Genomic DNA, 25440 nt, shown 5'->3' with positions numbered 1-25440 from the left:
ACAAATAGTCCTACTCTTTAGAGCTTGGCTTCTCTTTCTTTTAAGGACTTCTTTATTTTATACATATATGTATACATAACTTGCCATACTAATTTTAATGATACCTTGTTCTAAGCTGTCAAGAGGCATGTATATTATTTTCATGATTTTCTTCTACAAGTAAGTATATTTTTTTAATAGTTGGCATTGAAACAACTTTACAACATTAAAAAATTTTTAATCACTCATAATTCAACCTGCTTAACACAAATCACTTATATCCCTCCGCAAACACTGTCCTTTCTTACATGTATCTTTGCATACCTATAGCAATAAACATACAATTATGTTCTATTTTTTTCATTCAATATTACTTCATACACATTTTCTTATATTGTTAAAGTAAGCATTTTTAACATCTTTACAACAATCCCTTATTTAATATAATATCATATATTCTTTCATTATTTAGGCTGTTTCCTGTTTGTTTTTACTGTTATAAATAATATTGCTACAAATGTTTTTAAACACATCTTTTGTCTATAAATAACCTATAGTATTTTCCAGGAGGAGAACTACTATGTCAAAACGATATTGGGAAGCAGATGTGGCTCAAGCAGTTGCGTGCCCAGCTACCACATCAGAGGTCCCGGGTTCGATTCCCCGTGCCTCCTAAACAAGAGAAGTAAGACAGTGAGCAGGCGAGGTGAGCTGATGCAATAAGATGACACAATGAGATGACTCAACAAGGAAACACAATGAAAGATAAAACAAGAGGAGAGGGGAGGTGGCTCAAGCTATTGGGTGCCTCTCTCCCACATGGAAGGTCCTGGGTTTGGTTCCAATGTCTCCTAAAAAGAAGACAAGTAAACAACAAATGGACACAGAGAGCAGACAGTGGATGCAGGGAAAAAGAAAGAAAATAAATCCTTAAAATAAATAAATAAATACATGCAGCTTATTTTAAAGACAACAAAAAAGAATATGAACATTAATATGACTCCTAGGGGAAGCAGACTTGGCCCAGTGGTTAGGGCGTCCGCGTACCACATGGGAGGTCCGCGGCTCAAACCCCGGGCCTCCCTGACCCGTGTGGAGCTGGCCCATGCGCAGTGCTGATGCGCGCAAGGAGTGCCCTGCTACGCAGGGGTGTCCCCCACGTAGGGGAGCCCCACGCGCAAGGAGTGGGCCCCGTAAGGAGAGCCACCCAGCATGAAAGAAAGTGCAGCCTGCCCAAGAATGGTGCCACACACATGGAGAGCTGACACAACAAGATGTCACACCAAAAAGAAACACAGATTCCTGATGCCACTGATAAGGAAAGAAGCAGTCACAGAAGAACACACAGCAAATAGACATAGAAAGCAGACAACTGGGGGGGAGGGGAGAGAAATACATAAAAAATAAATCTTTAAAAAATATATATATATGACTCCTAGTATTTTCAAAGTGTCCTCCAAATACATATCTATTTATATTGCCAAAAATAACACGAGTGTACTTCTGTCCCTGTAGTTCTGACCTATATAATTTTATTTTAAAAATTTAATGTGGTTGACATAAAATGGTACTTTCTTTCTATTTTAATATACATTCATTAACATAACATTTTTTCATATTTGTTTATGCTTTATAATTCACCTTATGAACAGTCTATTCATGTTCATTAGTTATTGAACTATCAAGGTGTTGACAAATTCCTATATATTGAAATAAGCTCCCTAAGCCTATATTTAAAAGAACAAAATCAGTAATATTTAGACATATCTTTTCCATTTTATAAAAAGTTGAAAAGAGAGTTCTAGGATTAAGATAAACTATTTGCATAATAATAAATTAAGACAACCCCTAGCATGCTCATAATTAAATGTCAAGCAAATAAAATAATGACAACAATTGTTATAATTTATTTAACACTTCTGCATACCAGGCACATTACTAAGTAATTCACATTACTTCACTGAATTCTCACAATCATGGCCCAAGAATGTTTTTATTCCATTTTACAGAAAGGGAATCTGAGATTTAGAAAGTTTAAGTAATTTGTCCATAGTCATCCAATTAGTATGTGGCAAGATCATATATGACTACTTTTAATAACTTAATTATACTACACTTGAAATGTCTGTCTACAATAAATAATTGTGACATTCTGAGCATTTAAATAAAGGATAAGTTTTTCAAAATCTAAGAACAAACATATATAAATACATCCCTATATGGTCATTTAAAAAATATTCTAGTTAACAAGAAAATCAACTATTTCATTTTCAACCATCTTAATAAAAGGGATAAACATTTATCGTAAGCTAATGATTTCATTACTACTGACTATACTGTATCATTCAATAAATGAGCAACAAATGGTAGTATCAGCACAAATTTATTTTTGTTTTCCATCCTCCCCATTACAAGTCATTACATACATAAATACAATATAAAGAATAATCTAATTAACCTATTCATTCTTTTACCTTTAGTGGTTATTGGTACTGATTTAATATTCACCAAGGAAAAGAAATACAACCTTCTATGCCACTATTCATTGAATTCCACAAATATTCCACGCACTGTGTGTTAAGCACTGAACCGGCCCTTAGGGCTTAAGGAATGAATACAATAATAGGTAAGACCAGATCTTGCCCTCCACAAAAAGGTCACCCTCTAGTTAGCAACGTATGAATAAGTAATTATATAAGGCAAAATCTAATATTTGTAAAGTAAAAGCATATGCCATGGTAAAGGGCACTGCAGACTATGGAAAAAGTATGTGCAAAGTTAAAGGGGCATGGAAGTTCTCAATGTGCTCTCCAAGAGATTATGGGTAACAACTGTGACAGCACAGGGTGCTGGAGAAATGTACCAGGAAACAAGGACTTCTTTTAGAACCTGGTCCCAATCTCCTTGTCAACCTGGCCTTCTGCTACTTCCCTTAATAGGCTATGGTCCACCTAAACCAGTCTCTACCATTCTCTAAACACACCTCTTATCTACCTGCCTTCTCCATCCAAAACATACCTGTTTACCTGCTTGCTATTCTCTCTGCAAGCAATAACTTTCCATAATATCCAAAAAAAAAAAAATTTTTTTTAATTTAGGGGCTCTTAAAGGCACCTTTTACTGTAAAGCTGAAGAAATCTCTGTTTTGTGTATATCTTACTTCGTTACTTATCCATTTTGTATAAATATAGGCTTACTTGAAGATAGGTCCTGACTTACACATCTTCAAATTATATATTCACTCAATAAACTTGGTGGAGCATCTATAAGCGAGGGATTGAGCTGGGCGAAGAAAAAAAAATACAGCTCCTGTCCAAAAGAAGCTCCACATCTGCCCACTACACAGAGTAGTGGTAAGAACATAGGCCTATTACCACATCATCTGGGTTTGAATCTACTTTTCCACTCACTACCAACACAACTTAATCTCTCTGAACTTCCTTTCCTTATCTCTGAAATGAGGATCATAATATCAACCTCACAGTGTTGTGAACAATGAGATTCATTTCTTTCTCCATAGTTGTCTGACACACAGTGAGTGCTCAATAAACATAAGTTCAAACTAAATTCCATTACTACTTACCATCTAAGAAATGAATATTTTCAATATTAATTCATCAAAGAAATTAGAAATCAGGCAGTTATTCCTACAATGAAACTGTCTAAGTTGTATGGGAGCCCTGTATGATGTTTCACATGTGTTTTAAGTTGACAACTTTTACCATACACTTATTGTTTAAGTATGTTCATATATGAACAATATACTTCAATAAAAAATTTTTAATGAAGGAAAAACAGCAAGAACAATAACAAAATAACCCTTGGTATTCAAGTAGCTACATGGAAAGTTTTGCCCATGATAGAAAAGTGTTTGGAATTTCTTCTGAAGTCTTTAATTTTTCAAAAGCCATTATAGCATCCAGGTAAATGTGTGAAGTAATGGAATAGTAAATGACACACAGTAGGCTCTTAGTGATAATTTCTGTTACAAAGCCTCTATCTCCTAGCCTGTTCAACAAATGACACTAAGTTGGATTTTGTCAGAGGGAGAAAGGAATCTTCTAAGTTGTCCGATCAGAGACTGCTGAGCAGTGGGACACTTTTCAACTTCTCAGAATCTCAGAATTTAAAACATCAACAGCCTTGAGAAAGCATGAGTGGTGCCTAGTAACTCATAGTCACAGATCTAGCAGAACATCTAAAAGGTGATCTCATCTGTGGTTTGGCCATATATATTTTCTCTGGCTAGAAGGTCCTTCTCCCCTCTTCTTTAACTAACTGCTAACTCACTCTTGCTGATTCAGGACTCAAGGACAAAAGTACACTCCTTTAGGAAGCTTTCCTTGACACCTACATTCAGATACGAAACCACCCCCCCCCTCCCTTAGCTTCCTCCTGTTCATCCCAATCAAAGCACCCATCACAACATACTGTGATCACCTCTTTAATTTGGCAGTCAGCGCCTCCAGGACAGGGCTCCTGGTCACTCAATCTTCAGAGGCAGTTGAATAGCTGGTACACAGCAGACATTCAATTGTTACTGAAGAGATGAGCAACTAGAATTAGAATGAATCAATGATCTGCTTTATGTGGACTGATTGGTTTTGCACATGATAGCAAAATGAAGTTGCTTTATACAACTAAAAGTCCAATCTTCTGAGGATTTACAGTAGATGGAAGGGAAATTGAATGGAATTTTGTTTTAAGGATTTCTTTCCAACTTATTTTCAAAATAATTTAAGGTAATTGAAAGCAGTCTAGCAAAGGAGGGCAAATAAAGACCTAAATTGTATGCTTCCCACTAATATCTAGCTAGTGTTAGTCTCTGAGGATAAGACTAGTTACAATATTGTTGTCCTCCAAATTTCTGAGTTTTCTCTCACAACCAATTGACGCCCTTGTCAAATCTTTCTAAGTGAGTCATGAGCAGTTAAATTCTGTCCTTTGGGGCTTTGGAAATGCCTTTCGGGATTCTTTAAGGTGTATCACCTTCTGCAATACTAAAATCAACAACAACAACACTTAAAGAATCTCAACCTACCATAACTGCTATCATAACATTCTTAAAGCATTATTTCTGTTTTCCCAATATATTATAATAAGCAAATTCTGATTCCTTTCTATTAATTTGGCAAAAGTTCTAGACCTACTAGAAAAGTGTATTTGGAACACAAGATAGGTGATAAAATAAAGTTGCAAGTGGGAAACACACACAAATGAAAAGAAATTTGCAAATTTAAATTATTCACTGGAAAATTATCCACTCTGCAAATCTAGAACCTGGGCAGCCTCTCCTTCTTTTAATTAAAAATATAGGCTCTAAACAAAGACACTGCTAGCCTTTCTTAGTAACACTAATAAAAAAGAGTAAGTATGAGGTGGAGATGAAGAAGAATATCAGAAATGGGAAAGGGACAATCAAGGAGAAGTAACTAGGTAAGAAATACTGGATATAATTAAAGATTCATTTCTGGATTACGTGTATTCTTCTGCTCTTTTTCCTCACTGGCTCTGGCTAAATGAGAGAAAGAAAAATAGTGTTTCTTGAGAGCCTCCTACATGCCAGGCACTGTGTTGGGTACTTTATACACATTAACTCATGTGATCCTACAACAACCCTCCAAGACTCTATTAGTATCCTCTTCTTTGGTGCAGAAATAGGAAGAATGAGACTAAATGACTTCAGTGTGTGAGGTGAACCTGAATTCAGGTTTATTTTCCTGCAAAGCAAATGCTCTTTCCACTGTAGCACCCTGTCTGTAAAGACTCTGCCCTCTGCAAGTCAGGGCTGAACTAAATACCTAAAGATAACATGTATAATCAACAGCTGATTGTATTTCTCTCTTCAAATGTCATAATTTACATACCATTTCCATTATAGTTTCACCTAGAAAATGGTATGAGCTACTGAAATGCCTACAGTTTTGTTTTTTTTTATTTTATTTTATTTTTTTAAAGTATTACATCCAAAAAATGAGGTCCCATTCAACCCCACCGCCCCACCCCCCACTCCCCCCACAGCAACACTCTCTCCCATCATCATGACACATCCATTGCACCTGGTAAGTACATCTCTGAGCATCACTGCACCCCATAGTCAATGGTCCACATCATAGCCCACACTCTCCCACGTTCCATCCAGTGGGCCCTGGGGGAATCTACAATGTCCCGTAATTGTCCGTGAAGCACCACCCAGGACAACTCCACATCCCAAAAACACCTCCCCATCTCATCTCTTCCTCCCATTCCCCGCACCCAGCAGCCACCATGGCCACCCTTCCCACACCAATGCCACATTTTCTCTGTGGACATTGGATTGGTTGTGTCCATTGCACATCTATGTCAAGTGGGGGCTTAGATTCCACATGGATACTGGATGCACTCCTCCTGCTTTCAGTTGTAGGCACTCTAGGCTCCATGGTGTGGTGGATTACAGTTTTGTAATTAATCAGGTCTTCTCCAAACATCAGAAGATATAGCAGCAAATGTCCCTTTGTTACAAACACTCCAGTATGACTAACCCTCATCCCATCACAGGGAGAAAATAAATCAGGGCACATCATACATAGGAAAGAAGCTAAATCTCATAAGCAGTTCTAGTAGGAAAAATTAAAAAGTTTTCTCCAAGACAATCTTAATAAAAGCTATAACAAGGAGATGATATAAGGATGCTACTGAAAGAGCAAGAGAAAAATCAATATGCTTTCTTTTTGTATTGCATTCTAGAAATGGCCTAAGACCAGCAATCATTTGGTAATTAATTGTCATGGGGGTCTGACAACTGTCTCTGTCTGAGAAGTATCTAGAAACATATCCAAGGTCAACTTGGGTTGGTTAACCTCTTCCTCCAAAATACACTCAGGCTACCACAGGAGATACTTGAGGTTAAGTTATATGGTAAACACCAGCAACGGCCTGTGTATTACAGAACAGTCACTGAATCGATAGCCAGAGTAAGCTAAAAATTCTTGTTTACCAAACTCTTGCTACTCATTTGACAAACACCTGTTGAATACATTAAAGTATTGAGTAAATAAGAAAAGACAAGCCATAGTTATTGTTCCTAACAAATTCACAATCCAGCTGGGAAGAATGTCATTTAAATCATCAACTATAATACAGTATGCAAGCAATCTGAATAAAGAACACTATAGGGGAAGTGGACTTGGCCCAACGGATAGGGCGTCCACCTACCACCTGGGAGGTCTGCGGTTCAAACCCCAGGCCTCCCTGACCCACGTGGAGCTGGCCCATGCACAGTGCTGATGTGCGCAAGGAGTGCCCCCCATAAGGAGAGACACCCAGCACGAAAGAAAGTGCAGCCTGCCTAAGAATGGTGTCACACACACAGAGAGCTGACACAGCAAGATGATTCTCCAAAAAAAAAACACAGATTCCCGGTGCCGCTGACAAGGATAGAAGCAGTCATGGAAGAACATGTAGTGAATGGACAGAGAGAGCAGACAACTGGGGGAGGGGGAGGTGGAGAGAAATAAAAATAAATAAATAAATAAATCTTAAAAAAAAAAACCAAAAAACCAACACTATAGGAGTGCAGAGAAATAATTATTACTTCCTGGATCAGTCAAAGAGGCTTCAGTATTTTGCATGTATGTGTGTGTTAAGAGTGAAAGTAGGTGGAGGACTTGGCCCAGTGGTTAGGGCATCCATCTACCACATGGGAGGTCCGTGGTTCAAACCCCGGGCCTCCTTGACCCGTGTGGAGCTGGCCCATGCGCAGTGCTGATGCCGGCAAGGAGTGCCGTGCCACGTAGGGGTGTCCCTGCATAGGGGAGCCCCACGCACAAGGAGTGCGCCCCGTAAGGAGAGCCGCCCAGCGAGAAAGAAAGCGCAGTCTGCCCAGAAATGGTGCCGCACACATGGAGAGCTGACACAACAAGATGACACAACAACAACAAAAAAGAAACACGGATTCCTGTGCAGCTGACAACAACAGAAGCGGGTAAAGAAGAAGATGCAGCAAACAGACACAGAGAACAGACAACCGGGGCAGGATGGGGAAGGGGAGAGAAATAAATAAATAAATAAATCTTCACACACAAAAAAAGCGAAAGTGAGTGAGTGCACATGTGTGATGTATATGAGCGTGGGGGAGGATGTGTGCTGGCAAACAAAACAATGACAACAACATAATACATGAGCATGCATGGAAGTAAACAGCAGGGCACAGCAAAGTCAAAGAACAGAATAATATAAGTAGTGGCTAGAATGTACAGCAACGTATGCAAACAAATGCTGCTAGGAATCAAATGTATGTCAAAAGAAGCAGACCCGATGAGACATGGTAACTGACCCTGTGCCTCAGTGTCTGGAAGATGTGAAGAGGTTGTGGTATACTGGAACAGAGTTGTCCAGTCAAGAAAGGTCAAGTGTACAAAAACTTGTACCCAGGGGGCATGTCTCTAAGGCATATGAATGTGTTCAAGAGTTCATGGGACATGGTCTTGGTGGGTGGATCTCCACACAAAAACCGAAAGAATATTGAATTCCCATCCGGGGAAGTTCTGCTACATTCTCTAATAGGGCAGCAAGAATCCCCTGAGTACAAGGGCAGTGCCTAGTGAAGGAAGACATTATGTCAGGCCCTTGATATTGATGATTGTATTATGAACCTTTTCTTGAGAAACTGAAATATATCCTAGTATATATACTAAGAGTTACCTCCTGAAAGCCTCTTTGTTGCTTAAATGTAGACTCTCTCTAAGCCAAACTCAGCATATAAAGGCACTACCTTTCCCTGGCATGGGACCATGACTTCTGGGGATGAGCCTCTCTGGGCACCAAAGGATTATTACCAAGTGTCAACCAACAATGCACCTGTAAAAACACCTTGACCAAAAGGGGGAAATGGTAAATACAAATGAGTTTTTATGGCTAAGAGACTTCAAAATGAGTTGGGAGGTTCATTCCTTCCAGAGGTAACACTTATATATGTCTCAGCAGGATCTCACTGATTGCCACAGCAAACAGTGCCTCAAATAGTAGGGCTCCTGAGGGCTCTAAAGACGTCCAGAAACTATAAGCAGGGCAGAAAGCTCAGGAATTTGACACCCTGACAGGGGGTCTTTACTTTGGAATTTACGCTCCCCAGTGTAACAGTTAGACTCATTTATAGGTTCTCTACACCTGGCTCTTCTGCCCCTTTTATGTGAACCATATAATTAGCACTATACTTGATAAATATATGTTCCAGAGACCTATATCTTTGACCCATCCATGCGCCGGCTGAGCCCTGAATTTCAGCAGAGTTTTAACACCTACTCTCCAGTTCAGTGTCACCCAGGACAACTAACAAGGAGACTGATGATAGACAATGCCCATTCCAAGGATCAGAGAGTGTCTGTAACTGCAAGCAAGGTAGTCCCATCCATCTGCCCCATGAGATCTACGCTCCCTCTCAATCAGAAGCGGAATGGGCATTACCACCCCAAAATCCTCAAGATTGGGGAACGGACAATAGACTAAAGTAGACATTATTCTAGCAATGGAAGAACTCTTATCATTGACATAAAGACAGTAGCCAAAAGAGGTTCTGAGGGATGGGAGAGGGAAGAATAAGTGTAATATGGGGGCATTTTTGGGACACTGGAGTGCCCTCCAAGACACTGCAGTGACTGATACAAGTCATTGTATATTTTTTCATAACTTACAAAATTGTGCAAAGTGTGAACTATAATGTAAACTATAATCCACAGTTAGTACCAAAGCTTCAGTATGTGTTCATCAATTGGAACAAATGTACCACACTAATGAGGGATGTTGTTGATGTGGGAAAATGTAGGAGGGGGAGGGAGTGGGGCATATGGGAAGCCCTTATATTTTTTATGTAAAACTTACATAATCTAAAGCTTCTTTAAAAATAAAAAAATAAAATTTAAAAAAAGAACTGAAAGAACAAAAACAAACAAAAAACCAACTTGTACTCAGGGCTTCTGGTTCTTCCAAATGAAGACAGAAATCCAGATTTTCACTCTAATTTTAACATTGGCAACTAAGTAAAAACGATTGTATAAAACATCATAAAACATCATGAAAGATCTCTATGGGCAGGCTTCAGTCCAAGGGCTAAGAATTTGAATCTCTGATGCTAAGTATAAAATAGAGGAAAAGTCTGATAATGTAGGCTAGGGAAGTATCCTACACGCCATGCTAAGAAGTCTGAACTCTACCCTGATCCTGTGGGTATCACAAAATAACATGAGCAGGTATATATTTCAGAACAGCCTCTTAAACTGTTTTTAGCAGTGTTGTTGGAATGTATTGTTTTGAAATGACTGGCTAGTGACAAGATGGACATAGGATGCAAAAGGAGACTGAAAATTGGATAGGCCAGTTATGCAATAATCATTACACTGATACACAATAATATCATTATCTAATCATTACAATTGTAACTGTAATTATAATTGTAATTATAATCATCACAGTGTAATATTATATAATGCAGTGGGATTACATTTGCCTAGATGAGAAATAATGAGAGCCTGTGCAGCAAAAGAAATGGAAAGCAGGAGATAGCTCAGTTATGAACTGAGAACAAGGAAGGAGTAAAAGAAGATGGCAGGAGAGGCATATTTACAGCATGCAGGATGGAGCTTTGTCTAGTAAGGTCCCCAATACTGTGGTTATCTCTCTTGATTGGTTTTTGTATTTCTCATGGAATTCTCAAAAATTAGTGACATTTCATAGCTGAAAATGACAACAGCATCCTCATCCCAAATCAAATATGGCTATTAACACATTTTTCTAAACCATCAATCTTTCTCACAACATAAAAAGGGATGCTTTCTAGACATTTAAGGAATTAGGCACATGAATTCAACTTGGTTATGAAGGGAAAAAAAAAATCTATCCTAGGAATAATGGTCACCTCCAGTTACAGAATACTTTCTGAGATGAAAGCCTCGGATCTGGCACGATCAATCATGCACACACTGACATTTCTCAAGCTGTTCTTTAAATTTTCAACTTTCTTCACTTGGCACTTCTTATAGATATATTACTTTCCACAAAAAGTTTTAAAGGGAAAGCATTTTCACAAAATAAGTGTGTCCTAATATTTTTTCTATTTTTTTTCTTAGCAAGAGTCACTTCCATGTTCTAACTGCTTCAGTTAACAATTTCAACAAAATACACTTATATTAGACAGTCAGCATTTTCAGGGATAGTCTGTCAAATCAAATGTACTTCCTTATTTATACTGATAATATGATATACATATGACACCACACTTAATTATGACTCAAAGTGTAGTATATGACACCACACTTAATTATGACTCAAAAAAGAAAGTGAAATTGAAAATTGTTTCCATAAGATTATACGTTAGGATAAAATCAAAACCTGCTTCTGCACAAAGGCATAGTTGGCAGCTATTGGTTTGAGGAAACATAACCATTACATCTCCTGCCTAGGTTTTCCTGTGCATCTCAACACTAAAAATATGAAATTCAGAAGATACAGCAAAGCTTGAAGTGGAGTGCCCAGAGGAACAAGAAACAGTGAAATGGAGAGAAGGACCTGGAAGGCTGTGGGAAGAAGGGAGCATGGACTAGCGTACATGCATGCACAAAGGCTAATGATTTGAAACAACTATAACCTTTGACTTGTTAAAATTCATACTTGTTTCTCTCTACAGGTAATCAGTTTCCTCCCAGAGTTAGTTCTATAATTGGCTCAATTACACATTTCTGTGCACCAGAACATGTACAATACAGTTTTGTTTGGCATGAAATAACTGATGGATTCATAAGGTCTTTACTTTAGTGTTACTGAAACCTACAACTTGGTAATGGACTAGAGAATTAAAGGAAGATGGTCTAATGACAGATAAATACCCTTACCTTTAAAGATAATGTAGGCATTGTCTTTTAAAAGAAATATATATCAGAGGATTAACTGAGTGAAATAATCACACAGAAAACAGAAACTATTTCACACTAAACCTTTAAACCAAACTCCTTTCCTAGTGGTCTAAACAGAAATATTCTATTAACCTATTATGGCACTATGTTAAGGACAGTGCTAAGAGGTATTCGAAGAAATCAGTGTACCACACCTTTGGCAACACTCTTCTCTGACCACCCCCTCCCTCTCCCCCAAAAAAGAGATGGTTTCCCACTTGATTATAAAGGGACCATGTATTATTTGTTATCTTCACTGCCCAAAAACTTAGACCAGTTTTTGGTATAAGAAGGCTGTTGATAATAACTGCTGAACTGAATAAAATTCTTTAGGAAACAAAATTCTGATTAAAAATTGGTCTCTAGGTACACTGAACACTTTTGAAGGTACCTCTATATGCTGAAAGGGAAAGGAGCTTTACGAAAACAATCCAAGACAAGGTCTTAGATGTGTATCACCTCAAAAAAGTGAAACCTGAAGTGAGCCTAAAAGAATAAATTTGTGTACATGGAGCCGTATTATCATATGTGGGGAGACACCTAGAAAAGGGATACATACGTATGAACTGCCTGATACAGTAATCTTAGAGAAGCTGAAGAAGTGATTGCTGGGATAGCTTTCTTAGGATATTGAGTATCAGAGCTTGATTGAGAATCACAGAGCAAGGCACCTTCCACAAATCACACTCCTGGTTCCTAGTACAACTATCACCATCATGCCTTTATTATATTATTTGAACTGCTACTAAAATGAGCTCTATAGCCCATAAAATACTAAAGGATTAGAAATCAGAGTCCCTGACCTTGTAGAGACTAGAGTCCTTCTTTTTTTTTTTTTTTTTTTTGATTAATGAAAGCCCATATTTTATTCAGGTTTCCTTAGCTTTTACTTCCATGTCCTTTTCTGTGCCAACATCCCATACAGGACACCACATTACATTTTTTTTTTTTTTAATATTTATTTATTATTATTTTTTTAAATTACATTAAAAAAAATATATGAGGTCCCATTCAACCCCACCGCCCCCGCCCCCCACTCCCCCCACAGCAACACTCTCTCCCATCATCGTGATACATCCATTGCACCTGGTAAGTTCATCTCTGAGCATCACTGCACCCCATAGTCAATGGTCCACATCATAGCCCAGACTCTTAGAGTCCTTCTTAATAATATTTAAATTTTTTAAGCCACAAGATACTTTCTTCAAATAAAATCTTAAAATGACCCCAATAAATAAATGGATAATTTCAGAATTGCTCTAGTTTCAGTAGATGACCTGGAACCTTGCTTGAGGCACTTTCAGAGAATCATTATGGATTCGAAATTTCAAAACTACTAGTCCAAACACCTCACTTGATAAAGAGGTTAATCACCTACAATATCCTGCCCAGGCAGGTAGAGCCAGAACTAAAATCCATGAATGTCAACACCAGACCAAGGCTCTTTCCACTATATTCCATGCTGCTTCTAAAAATCAAAGAAAGGAGGCTATGGTTCATACTTACCATCTTTGTTCAGCCATTGCTTTCTTGTTCTGTATAGAAGGAGCTTGTGGTGAACATACGGTAAAAGGAACTTGACACACCAGCTCTCCACACCAAGTTTGTTTTCAACCAAGACTATGGGACTCCGGTTATATCTAGCTTCAGGACATGGGATCAGTCCAATTTCATCTCTTAATAGGCAAAACATAAAAGAGAATTAACGATAAGAATGTTAGCATTTCAAATATTTTCAAATCCTTAGAGAATTTTTCCCTTACTTAAAAATATAAGCTCATCTACTGGATTGGGAGAAATAAAATTCAAGTTTGTTAATATGCAGTGCTAGCAAGGGTGTGGGGAAACTAGAATGCTGTCCTCACTGTTGATGGGAATGAAAATTGGTCCTAACAAATGAATGGCAAATGAAAATGTCTTTCAAAATTTTAAATGCACATACCCTATGATCCAACAACTCTACTGCTTGGAAATTATCCTATGTCAAAAGATAAGAATAGGATGTTCACTACAGCATTGCAAAAAAACAAACAAACAAAAAGCCTGGAAACAATCTAAATGTGCATCAATATAAAACTGGCAAAATATATTATGTCCCATCCATGAGATGCAGCTCTTAAAAGTGATTGAGGTAGACCAGCACATGCTGGTAGAGAAAGGTCAACATGATATATTAAATATGAAAATGCTGAACATAGTGTACAACATGAAGTGTTTTGTATAAATTTTTAAAAAAAAGATATTATAGATGCAGAAGAAAAGTACTAAGATACTAAGAAATTCTGGGGGTAAGGGAGGTGCTGAGGAAGCATTTTATTTTTATATAGTTTAAATTTCCTAATCATTTGTACTATTTTTTATTTCTAAAAGAATGTCAAGAAGTGAATATATGTTAGCTTACTAATAATTGTATGTGAAACAGAAACAAATTATCAGTAAAAGGCAGGCTGTGAGATTGCGGGTCCGTTTTTTCTTCTTTTTAATTTTTTATGCTTTTTTTAATTAAAAAAGAAAACACCCTAATAAGTGTTGCAAAAATGCAAAATATATTTAGAAATTGATTATTTTCATCCGTGGCAGCATCTAATCTTCAATCCTTTTCAATTTAAGCTGAAAATTTAACACATTTAACAAATATATATGACATGACTTGCACAGTAAATGAACCCACAAACATAAACATGTTTTTGCAAAACCTGCACACGTGCTTCTTGCCTACATGAGGCATCCTTTCTTAAATAGTATGTCTATTGTTCATTCAATGAATAACTAACAAGTAAAAGTATCAAAAGAAATTAAAATAAATATTCTTAAATGTCTTTAAAATAAACAGAATAGAGAAGCGGGTGTGGTTCCCGCCTACCACATGGGAGGTACCAGGTTTGGGTCCCAGTGCCTCCTAAAAGAAGACGAGCAGACGCTGCCTCCCGCCACAAGGAGCTAGATGCTACAAGGCAGCAGACACTGCGGCCCACAGTGAGCGGATGTGACTCAGGCTATTGGGCACTGCCCTTTCATGTGGGAGATCCAGAGTTGGGCTCCCAGTGCCTCCTGGAGAGGATGAGCAAGCAGTGGGCGGGCAGATGGGAGGGCCATCTAGGGTAGGGAAAGTAAATAAATAAATCTTCAAAATAAATAAACAGAATAAAGAACTGTGTTTCAGAGGTTGTGTATAATATTATTTATTATGTTCTTGGAATTGCCCTGACAAGAAGATATTACTTTGTTAGATGCAAAAGGCAGTAAAGGGTTATAAGAAATGTATCTTTTTGTTGTTAGACTACCATCACAAATTGGTGGAAAGTTATGGATCTAAAATAAAACCCCTTCTGAAAGCTCTGAAGATAGCTCAAAGGTAACCTACTTTCTACTGACTATCTCATTAGTGATGTAGGAATTTATCAATCAATTTTAATACCTCAAGGGCTGTGCAAGTCACTAACCAATATTTTTGGCCAATTTAAATCTCAAGTAGATTTTGGGACCCAAGGATTTTTGTCATGACAACTGGCTCAGTTGTTTCAGAAATGTTTTGATATACCACATTAATACTCTCCAAACATTTTCTGAGTAGTACCTAAAACATACTGGGTACCATGTTAGGGTCTAAGAATGAAAAAATGAGTAAGACAAGGTATTTTCAGACTTCAAAGACTTCCAATTTTGCTGGGAAGTTGTGTCAATAGCTATATTAAAATATCACTTTGCTATTCCAGTAATATATAATTCTATAGAAAGAATGTGGCAGCTGAAAGAGCATCTTAGATCAATGTCCAATATTTCAAAATATGTTTTACATTTATATTTGGTGATTTTAATTTGAAATCTATCTAATTCACTAGTAGAACAGTTAGTGACATATAGATCTATACCTGACTAATATATGACAATCTCTGGTACTTCTGGTGTTGATGTTATACTATATAAAATAGAACATTTTCAAAATAAACTAGAATTACAGGGGAAAAAAAACAAAAATTCAGCATAATTATTTCAAGAAAGTCCATTCTGAGATATAATAATCACAACACTTCAAGAAAAGAAGAAAAAAAAAGGCAACAATATGAACATTATAGTAGCAAGAATAAAAGAATCCTAGTTTTTCGGTCTTTCTGGGGGGGGGAGGGGGAAGGATTTTTCCCCTTAAATTCACAATGTAAAAACCTGTCTTGCTCACTAGTTGTACTGGGTCAAATACTGTGTGCCAAAATTCATGTCCTCGACCTGTGGCATTATTTTAGAGAAACAGAGTCTTTGCAGATGCAACTAGTTAAGATGAGGTCATACTCAATTAGGCTAGGCCCTAAATCCAATATGACTGGTGTCCTTATAAGAAGAGGGAAATTTGGACAGACACACAGATGCGGAGGGAACACAGAGGACAGCAGAGATTGGAGCTACGATGCCACAAGCCAAGGAATGTCTGGGGCTATCAGAAACTGTAAGAGGCAAAGAAGGATCCTCTGGACAGAGGTTTCAGAGGGAATACGGTCCTGCCAACACCTTGATTTTGGACTTCTAGCCTCCAGAACTGTGAGAATAAGTTTCTGTTGTTTTATGTCACCCAGTTAGTGGTACTGTGTTATGGCAGTCCTATGAAACTAATACACGAATTACACCAGAAATAAAATGTCCAACTAATAATTTGGTACCTAAATTATAGGGCAGAACCATCTGCACAAATACAAAAGCATACTACTTTAGTTGGCTATTGTTCTTCCAAGAAATACTTAAAAAAAATTTTTTTTTAAACCATAAGTGTGCCTTGGACATAGCAGGCTGTAGCAACAAAATCACTTGACTAGGAAATCAGAAGTCCAGGACTCTAGTACCTGTTCTACCACTTTTAGTAAATGCAAATTTAGCAAGTTGCTTGCCCTCAGTATCATCTGAAATCCAAGAATATTGTCTGTTAGGAGAACCAAATGATGCAACGTAAAAATACATGGCAAGCTGTAAGTGCTAGGCAAAGGTAAATGTAGCAGTTTGATATGGTTATGAATTCCAAAAATAGATATTGGATTATGTTTGTATTCTAGTCTGTCCCTGGGCATGATTGTGATTAGGGCTTTGACTGGGTCACATCATTAGAGCACTGAGTCCCCACCCACTCACAGAAAAAAGCCATGGTAAAGGACAGAGTTGAGGGTTTTTGATGTTGTAGTTTGATACTGAAGCCTTAAACTGGAGCCCTGGGAAGTAAGCTCACAGAGGAAAGAGAAGCCAGCCCCAGGAAGAAAGGAACCCTGAGCCCAGGAAGAAGCAAGCCCTGGGAAGAGAGGAACCCTGAACCCAGAGAGAAGCAAGACCCTGGAAGGAAGGGACCCAAGAAGCCTGAACCTTTGCAGACATCAGCAGCTATCTTGCTTCAACACGTGAAAATAAACTTTGGTGAGGGAAGTAACTTACGCTTTAAGCTCCTACCCCAAATAAATACCCTTTATAAAAAGCAACCAATTTCTGGTATTTTGCATGGGCAACTCTTTGGCTGACTAATACAGTAAAGAATCATTATCACTAATTCATTTAAGAGCCTGAGGTCAGTCAATAAAGCTCCTTGGCTAGTAGATAATGGAAAATTGAGGGAAAAGGAAGTTAAGTCTTTGACAAGTTATTTTACTCTAAGATGCAGTGTTTTGCTCCTTCCTAAAAATATAACATGTACTTTATAAGGACAGGTAGGTCAGTAAGCTTCCAAATAACAGTGTGTTTGACTTCAGACTCCTCCTGTGCATGGTCCCTAAGGTCACAGTCCACTTTTTTCAGACAATTTAGAACTGAATTCCGGAATCATTTTAAATTGAAAGGGACTTCAATCCTCTAGTCTCTCATTTTGTCAGATGAGGAAACGGAGGTTCACTGAAAATTAAAGGGATTCAAGGTCATATAGCTAGTAGCTAAGTTAAGAATCTGGGCTTCTTAATATGCAGCCCCAAACCCTTGACACATCGAAATAGGGTTTAGGTAAATTCTCTCCAGATTTGTGACAATTTAAATTTTCTATATTTCATATTCAAGAAAACCCTGGGGAAGGGGACAGATAAAAACAAATTAAAAGCCATTTGTCATCCCTATACCACTACTAATGTCAGTTATACATTTTTTTTTACTAAGAATTTTACAAAAATGAGATGTTGGACATACTCTTCTATAATCTTTGTTATTTAATAATTCACATTAAACATCTTCCTATATAACTGACTTTGATATTTTTAATGGCTGCAATGGAACGTGCTATAAATAGCAAATACAATCTCCAGTTATTTCCTTATGAAATCATTCTATAAGAAGAATTTCTGACTCATCCATTGCCACCAAATTCTATTCTTTTATATTTTTTACAATTCTGGCAATTTTGGTTTGTGATATTTAACAAGTATACTCTAGTAAATACCTGTATTACCAGGAAAGTCAAAGGATTTTTAAAGACATGAAAGTCTGGAATTTTTCTTTGGCAGCAATCAAGTTCTTATCTCCTCAAAGAGATACCATGATGCTCACATTTTAGGTTACCTTGAAAAGTCACTCCAAAGATATAACATGAAAAACTGGAATTCTTTGCAGAATGAACAAAAAGTAAAGTTAGCAAAATATCTAAAGGAACTCACTCTTGCATACTGATGACTAAACTTTACTGGTGATTAAGATATTACATAGATGTTGTAGGCTTTTTCATTAATTATAGAGACTAAATTTTTATATATTGAAATTATATTATCTTATTTAGAAAACTACGCAAATTACTAACATATATTGTTTATTATACGCCATGCTGTGCTTTACATGTTTACATATACTATTTCATTCATTCTGCACAATAATCTTATAAAGTACGAATTTAATCCTATTTTATAGATGAATAAAGTAGCTCCCCAGTTAGTAAAATGACAAGCTAACATTCAAATCCAAGAGAGTCAGACTCTAAACTTTTACAACTATACTAGACTATACTCTCTCTATATACAAACATACATAAATATCAAGTGTAAGATGACTATGTGATTATAGTTTCCTGCCTCCAGGTACATTCCCCCTTCAATTCAACTTGCACACTCTAAAAATACCTTTCATTACTACTCCCTTACTAAAAATTTTCACTGGGGCCTTCCCTCAGCCTGGAAGTTGTATTTACTCTTAGCCTACTCTTATTTAACCCTCATATCTCAACTTAAATGCTATTTCCTCAGAAAGGACTATCTTGAACTTCTAATCTAAATTAGGCCTCCCTGTTATTATTCTCTCAAAGAATTCTCCTTCCCCTTTTCATAATCTGTGTGCTGATTTGTTTAAAGTTCCATGAGGGCAGGAACTATATCTGAATTTTTCATCAATCTACACCCAACTCCTAGCTCTGTATATCCAGAGACTAGCATCAGGCCTGTTATCAGAGGTACTATTTGCTGAATATATAAGTAGAATGAAAAAAATTAAACAAAGACTTCAGTAATCTGGCCCAAATGTAGCTTTTCAATCACATTTTGCTACTTTTAATCAATTTGTTGTTCTGTGTGGAAGGCTTTGGCTCCCTCTGTGCAACTGTACATTCCACCCAGACTTCAACAGTCAGCTCAAACTCTATATTACCTAAGAGCCCTGGCCCAGGAATAGCCAGCCTTCCACCTCCTTCTAATAAACTCTCACCGCACCTGCTCCCTATACTACCTGAACTGCTTTACTGGGTTAGCTGACTCTTCAGACAAGCAGGTCATAGGTCTCCAATTAGATTTGTGCTGTCCAATACAGTAGCTACTAGGCACATGTGGCCATTATATTTAAATCACTTAATATTAAATTTAAAATTCAGTTCCTCATTTGCATTAGCCATATTTCAAGCACTCAACAGTCACATATGGCTCATATGGCTACTGGCTACCATTACTGGACAGCATGGATACAGAACATTTCCATCATGACAGAAATTTCTGTGAGTGCATAGAACACAAGAACTATTTCAAATTTATTCCTATTTCATATAGTGAAAGTAGTACCAACCATGCACCACATAAAGAGTGAAGAGTTCAATAAACATTTAATACAGTAACAAAGAAACAATAACTTGCTGAATAAGAGATCTTTAACAAGATCCTAATCAATTACATTGTGAACAGTTGTCTTCCACAGAGCATAGGGTCTATATATTAAGCAAATGCACATTCCTACATCAAACCTTCAATTGTTTTTCCAGTCGTATTGTTTTTAAGAGTTAACCACACAAACATTTGTAAGGCATTTTTCAGTTTACAAAGTGCCTTTACATTCATCATCCACTTCACCAATACATTTTCTGTGAGAACAAAGGGATTCAGGTTAAGTCTTATATTCACCTTGTGCAAACTAAGTGCCAGACACTGTTCAAGGTGATTTTCCTCTTTCTCATCAGCATCACATGATCAAGAGGAACTGAGGCTGAGAGGGTGACCTATCGACACCTAGCAGTAACAAAATCCCCGCCCCATGCTACTACATCTCTGACTCCTCCTGGCTAAGTATTTCTAGAGAGACAGAGTCAATATATTTAATGACATAGTAGACTTCTGCTAACAGAATTAGAATCTATCTTGTGTCTGGGGGAAAAAAGAAAAACAAACATAAAGCATAAAAAACTTTTATTAATATTAAAAGTGCAATAAAAAAGACATTTAAAAAACAAAAAGTAATAAGTTTTTAAAAACTGTAATCAGATACTAACTTTCAAGATGAACAATGCCTTACTTTTTCTTTTAACTAGAAATACAGTCTATTTTGGAAACAAAGGGGCTAAATTAGGGGGAAAGTACAGGTAATTTTTAAAAGCCCAAATTACAAGAAATTTTGAAAGATATGTAGTGATATTATTGAAAATATTGCTGTTTCAGGGAATATGCGCTAAAATACAGATGAAGACTAATATTAAACAATGAGTTATGCCAATTAAATGTCTGAGATCTATATCATATTATTTCAGTGTGCCCACCTTATTTCAAAATTTTAAATCTTAAATAACCCAAATGCTTATTAATAATTATAAATTATGCACTGGTAGAAAGCACATTAATGAGATTTCACTGTAAAAATATGATTAAGGAGAGCACTAAAGTCCTTGACGAGTTTTGATAAATGTAATCCAGAAGAAGTGGGACTTGTTCCAAACTGCACTGTCAACCTGCCAAGCCAAAGAACTTTCAAACTCAGTTTCTTCAAATATAGAGGTTCTCTTCTAGTTTATAAGATGATTATTTTTTTTTAATTAGACTTCTTTCTAACCTCTGCTAAAATTTCTTAAAAAAAAAAAAAAAACACCAATTATAAGATAGGCCTTCATTTGTTCAACTTCTTCTTGAGGATGTCTCTTTTTTGCACTGAGGTTCCCATCCTAAAAAAAGAGATTGAAAGACTTTTGATAAACAACAAGGCATCAAAAGCATTCTTTAAAAGGCCCAGCAACCACTATGGTTACTGCCAGGAAATCTGTCCAAACACTCTCATTTCAAAAAAGACAGTCACAAAGAATAAGGGATACGGACGGTGTCAGAAGTGACAGGTGTGTTTTAAGGCCAGCAATGTTTGGTTTTTAATGAGGCATAGTTTCAGGTCTTCAATTGTGTGCCACAAGGGAGCAAAACATCTTGAGGGTTTCTTAATTCTTTTATAAGCATCACAATGGAGGAAAAGAACACTTCCTTAAGATGTAGGTTTGGTACCTCTTTTAGGCAGAAAACCTTTAGGGGTTAGAATGCTTAAAAAGAAAAATGTGTGTGTTCCGATTAAAAGAATTTAAATACAAGAAATAAATTCCAAAAATTAAGTAAAAATAAGGCAAAACTGGATTCTATGTTTCCTTTCCTTTAGGTGTGAGAAGGGAAGAGAAAGGAACTACACTCTGGTTTCTTTCTTACTCCTTTAAATAAAATGTTGGAGCTATATCTCTGAATAGCTTCTATTTCACTAGTCACATAAAAGCAGAAGTGTCAGAAAGAATATAGTCTCTTCTGATACTTTTCCGGGGTACTCTAAATACAATAGAAAGAAGGAGGGAGATTTAAGTGTTAGTTCTGCAAGTGTCTTGCTTAAAGCGCATAAGAGTTTCAGATTAGTTAATATGTGTCCTGTAACTATGATTCAGCTAATGCTAAAAAGTGTCGAGGTTTCAGCTGTGTTACACCATCCTTACTGTGTAGCTAGAGAAGCTACATTCTTGAGAATGTTCTGTTCCCCTTCAAAACAAAATGCTTTACAGGAGTCACTCTACATTCTTGGAGAAAGTCAAAAGCAGTCTCAAACTACCCTTAGTAGGTAAACTGGCAGTATTTCCGCCCATCAAGAATAAGATGATCACTCACCCTTCTTAGCAAAGTCTAGGATGAATCTCAAAGAGCTGTATTTACAAAGCATATACAGACCCACACCGTCTGTGTGTGTCTGTGCATCATTAACGGATGAAGGATGTGAACATACCGGTGAAGTTTCAAGAACTCCTGGGAAAGAGATGGAGAGGGAGAACGAAACAAAGTCGTTCCGTTTTGATCTTCCGAGGTCACTTCTAGGTAATCGCCCACGGGCACGTTTGGCTCCCAGAGCGGGTGGCAGAAAGTGGCCCCAGAGGCGGCCGACAATGGTCCGACCCGGACCTCGCTCCTCCTGCTTTCCGCCCCGCCCGCCCGTTCGACCCCGCGACCCGACGACCGCCGGCGCGCGACTCACATGTGCGGATTCCTCCTGAAGGCGTTAGTGATATCTTTCACCACCCGCTGCACCAACACCGCCACCTCCTCGCTCGTCTCGGCCATGTTGGCGGCGGCGGCGGCGGCGGCTGGGGCGCGCCACGGGGAGAGCGCGGAGCCGCCGGCGGGAGTTCCGCGGGTAGCGCGCGCGCATGGCCGATTTGGCCGTGCCCCTGCCGCCATAGCCGCGACCGAGCACTTCCGGGTCACCCACCCGGCGGCCGGGGCGTGGCGCGCGCTGGGGCTGGTGTTATTTGGTGGTTCTCTGGGCTTCGTAATTTTGTCTGGTGTTTCCGAGTTTTGGGGTAGTGTACCTTGCCTCCCCCCGTCATCGGGTTTCTAAGCGACCGAAAAGGTGGTGCGAGTTCGTTTGCAAAAGCAATCTAAGGCCACTGTTTCACTCATTTTATAAATATATATATAATTTTAAAAATCATTTTTCATAGCCGAGTAGGGGTCATCAAGACACTCCCTCAGAGCCAGAGGCTCCCTGACCCCCGGCCACTCATTATCTGCTGTTTAGGGAACCAGCCAGGTCCCGGATCCTCAAGAGGAAAGTTAAATAATTGAGGGTACAAGTCCCATTGAGCATTTAGTCCCTTAACGTTTTGAGAACTTGTTCGCTTTATTTTCCCATCAGGAGGGACGAGGCAGTCCAGAGAGGCTCGCAGTGGAGTGTGTCCCCATTTGACCATGCTGGTGACCCCCACTTTGTTCTTATGTGTCAATTTTGGCCTCTGAGCAGCCGTTTTCAAAAAATTATTTTCAAAAAGTAATTCTTAATGCATTAAAAAAGAGTAAAGGAAAAGTTGTTTGACATCTGGATATCGGAAGTGGAAATATGGAAATCATTTTTAGATCTTTTCTTCATGTATCTCTTTTTGCACATTTCGTGTCATTCACAGGCTGTGTGGAAATTTTGAAGTGAAAAACAAGGCCCTGAAAATTTGCTTGGCTATGTTATCTTGCCTCAAATATTTTTCCTAAGAAAAAGTGAGCTTTCTAGTCCATTTGAGTTTTGAAATGCCATAATTTAAATTCCATCAGGTTTTATCAGGTTTTCTGTTGTCTTTCTGTGATAGAAAAATCAGCCTTCGGTTCAGTTCTTTTTTCTTCCACCTTGAAATCTCTATCTCTTACAAACTATTTTTTAAAAAGAAAAACTCATAGTGTGTTTAATATGAATATATATGGTGCATTTGAAGCGTGAGTTATGATTGTGTGTAAGTAAACATCTACTATATGCAAAATTATACAGCATCGAAAGAGAACTATAAATTAACTATACCCAGTGGTTGATTGTCCCTGTGCATTTGTTTATAAAGGCTAGACCTGCCTTGTAGACAGACATTGGCCTTCTGGTTTTTAAAGAAGTGAAGTAGAAGTGTGACAGAATTGCAAAACAGCAAGACAGTTTTAAGACTAATTCATGAAATCAAACAAGCAAGACTTAATTAACCTCTGGCAAGTTCTGGAATAAGGCAGTGAAATGAATGGAATGTGTATTTAGATTTCAAGGCCAAGCTGAACCTTAGATAACTGATTTCTCTAGGTATTTGATACCATCATGAAATGGCTTCAGCTGATGATTTCTTCTTCCTTTCACTTACTCAGAACCTTTCATCCTTTCCTAAGGCAGTGGGGTCATAAATACTGACTTGTAGAAGCAAAGCTCAAAGCAGCACACCCAGGAATATGAAAACTTACCTTAAAAATGAATTTAGTTTTTATATTTCACTCTAATATATTTGTACTTGTTTTAATAGGGGAAAAAAAAAAAAACTTTATCCCAAAATCTTGGAGTAAAATTGATATTCCAATGTATGTGTGGTTCTATGTGCTGGCCTGCACACACATACACACACAGTCTTTATACTCCTTTGAAAGTTAGGAATCGTATGCCTCATGTTTCTTCTGAGTTCATAAATTGTTTCACCCAATTTTTAAGGATCTATTAGGTATAGAAGTTGAACTTTTCAGAATTAGAGCATATTAGGACTTAGATACAATCCCCTAATTTTACACATAAAGAAATTTAGGTCCAAAATAGTTAAGAATTTAAATTCATGAGCTCTTAATAATATGTGTATAACAATAGGATATGATATGATAGGATATGATAAATGTAGCATGATTTTGTTGAAGGACTTGACAAAAGGCATGTGCAAAACACATTTATTGATAGTAATGATATATTGTAAAGAGCTTAAACAACCAATGATGGGGGTTGATTAAATTATGGTAAATCCTTATGTTAAATACTATTTAGTCATTTAAATTCACATTATAATTAGAATATATACCAAACTTTTAAGGGGAGTTATATTCATAGGAGACTTTTACTTCATAAGTAATGCAAAGAGCAAAATAAAATTTTTGTAATAAAAGATAGAAGAGTTTTTTAAAATATGGTAATAAAAATGGTAATATTTATTGGTTAACTAGCCAACTACCTCTTATACATATTCATTTTCCTAGATAAGTAAGGATTTTTTTAGGTGACCATGCTTCTAGTTATTTACATGGTTGTGAATGTAGTTGACATTCCCCCCATCCCCACCTCCCACCAAATCACACTTTTTAGGTTTTTGAAGACCATTTGACGATGTGGAAAAATATAGATAAGTAATGACAAAAACAGATACAATACAGCATACAACATAATCCTAATTTTATATATATACACTAGGAATGGTACATATTGTAAATAAAACCACGCACATACACACACAATAGAATATACTAGAAAGCTATAAACTAAACTATTAATAGTTATCTCTGATAGACTCACTAGAGATAATTAAGAGCTATAAATACATATTCTTCTCTATTCTGGA

General features: G+C 37.4%; 1 protein-coding gene across 1 annotated transcript in view; it reads right to left on the bottom strand.

The window, feature by feature from the left end:
• PTAR1 (protein prenyltransferase alpha subunit repeat containing 1) overlaps window positions 1-22800 on the bottom strand; it is an 81173-nt gene extending 58373 nt beyond the window's left edge. Inside the window, exons 1-2 of the mRNA XM_058301689.1 lie at window positions 22584-22800; window positions 13410-13579 (exon numbers count right to left, since the gene is read on the bottom strand). Coding sequence (XP_058157672.1) covers window positions 13410-13579; window positions 22584-22786 — 373 coding nt within the window. The 5' untranslated portion in view covers window positions 22787-22800. The remainder of the gene's footprint in view (window positions 1-13409; window positions 13580-22583) is intronic.
• Between the last annotated feature and the right edge of the window lie 2640 nt (window positions 22801-25440).

Source organism: Dasypus novemcinctus, chromosome 8 (assembly GCF_030445035.2).
Source record: "Dasypus novemcinctus isolate mDasNov1 chromosome 8, mDasNov1.1.hap2, whole genome shotgun sequence".
NCBI lineage: Eukaryota > Metazoa > Chordata > Mammalia > Cingulata > Dasypodidae > Dasypus > Dasypus novemcinctus.
This window is presented reverse-complemented; position numbering and strand designations above follow the sequence as displayed.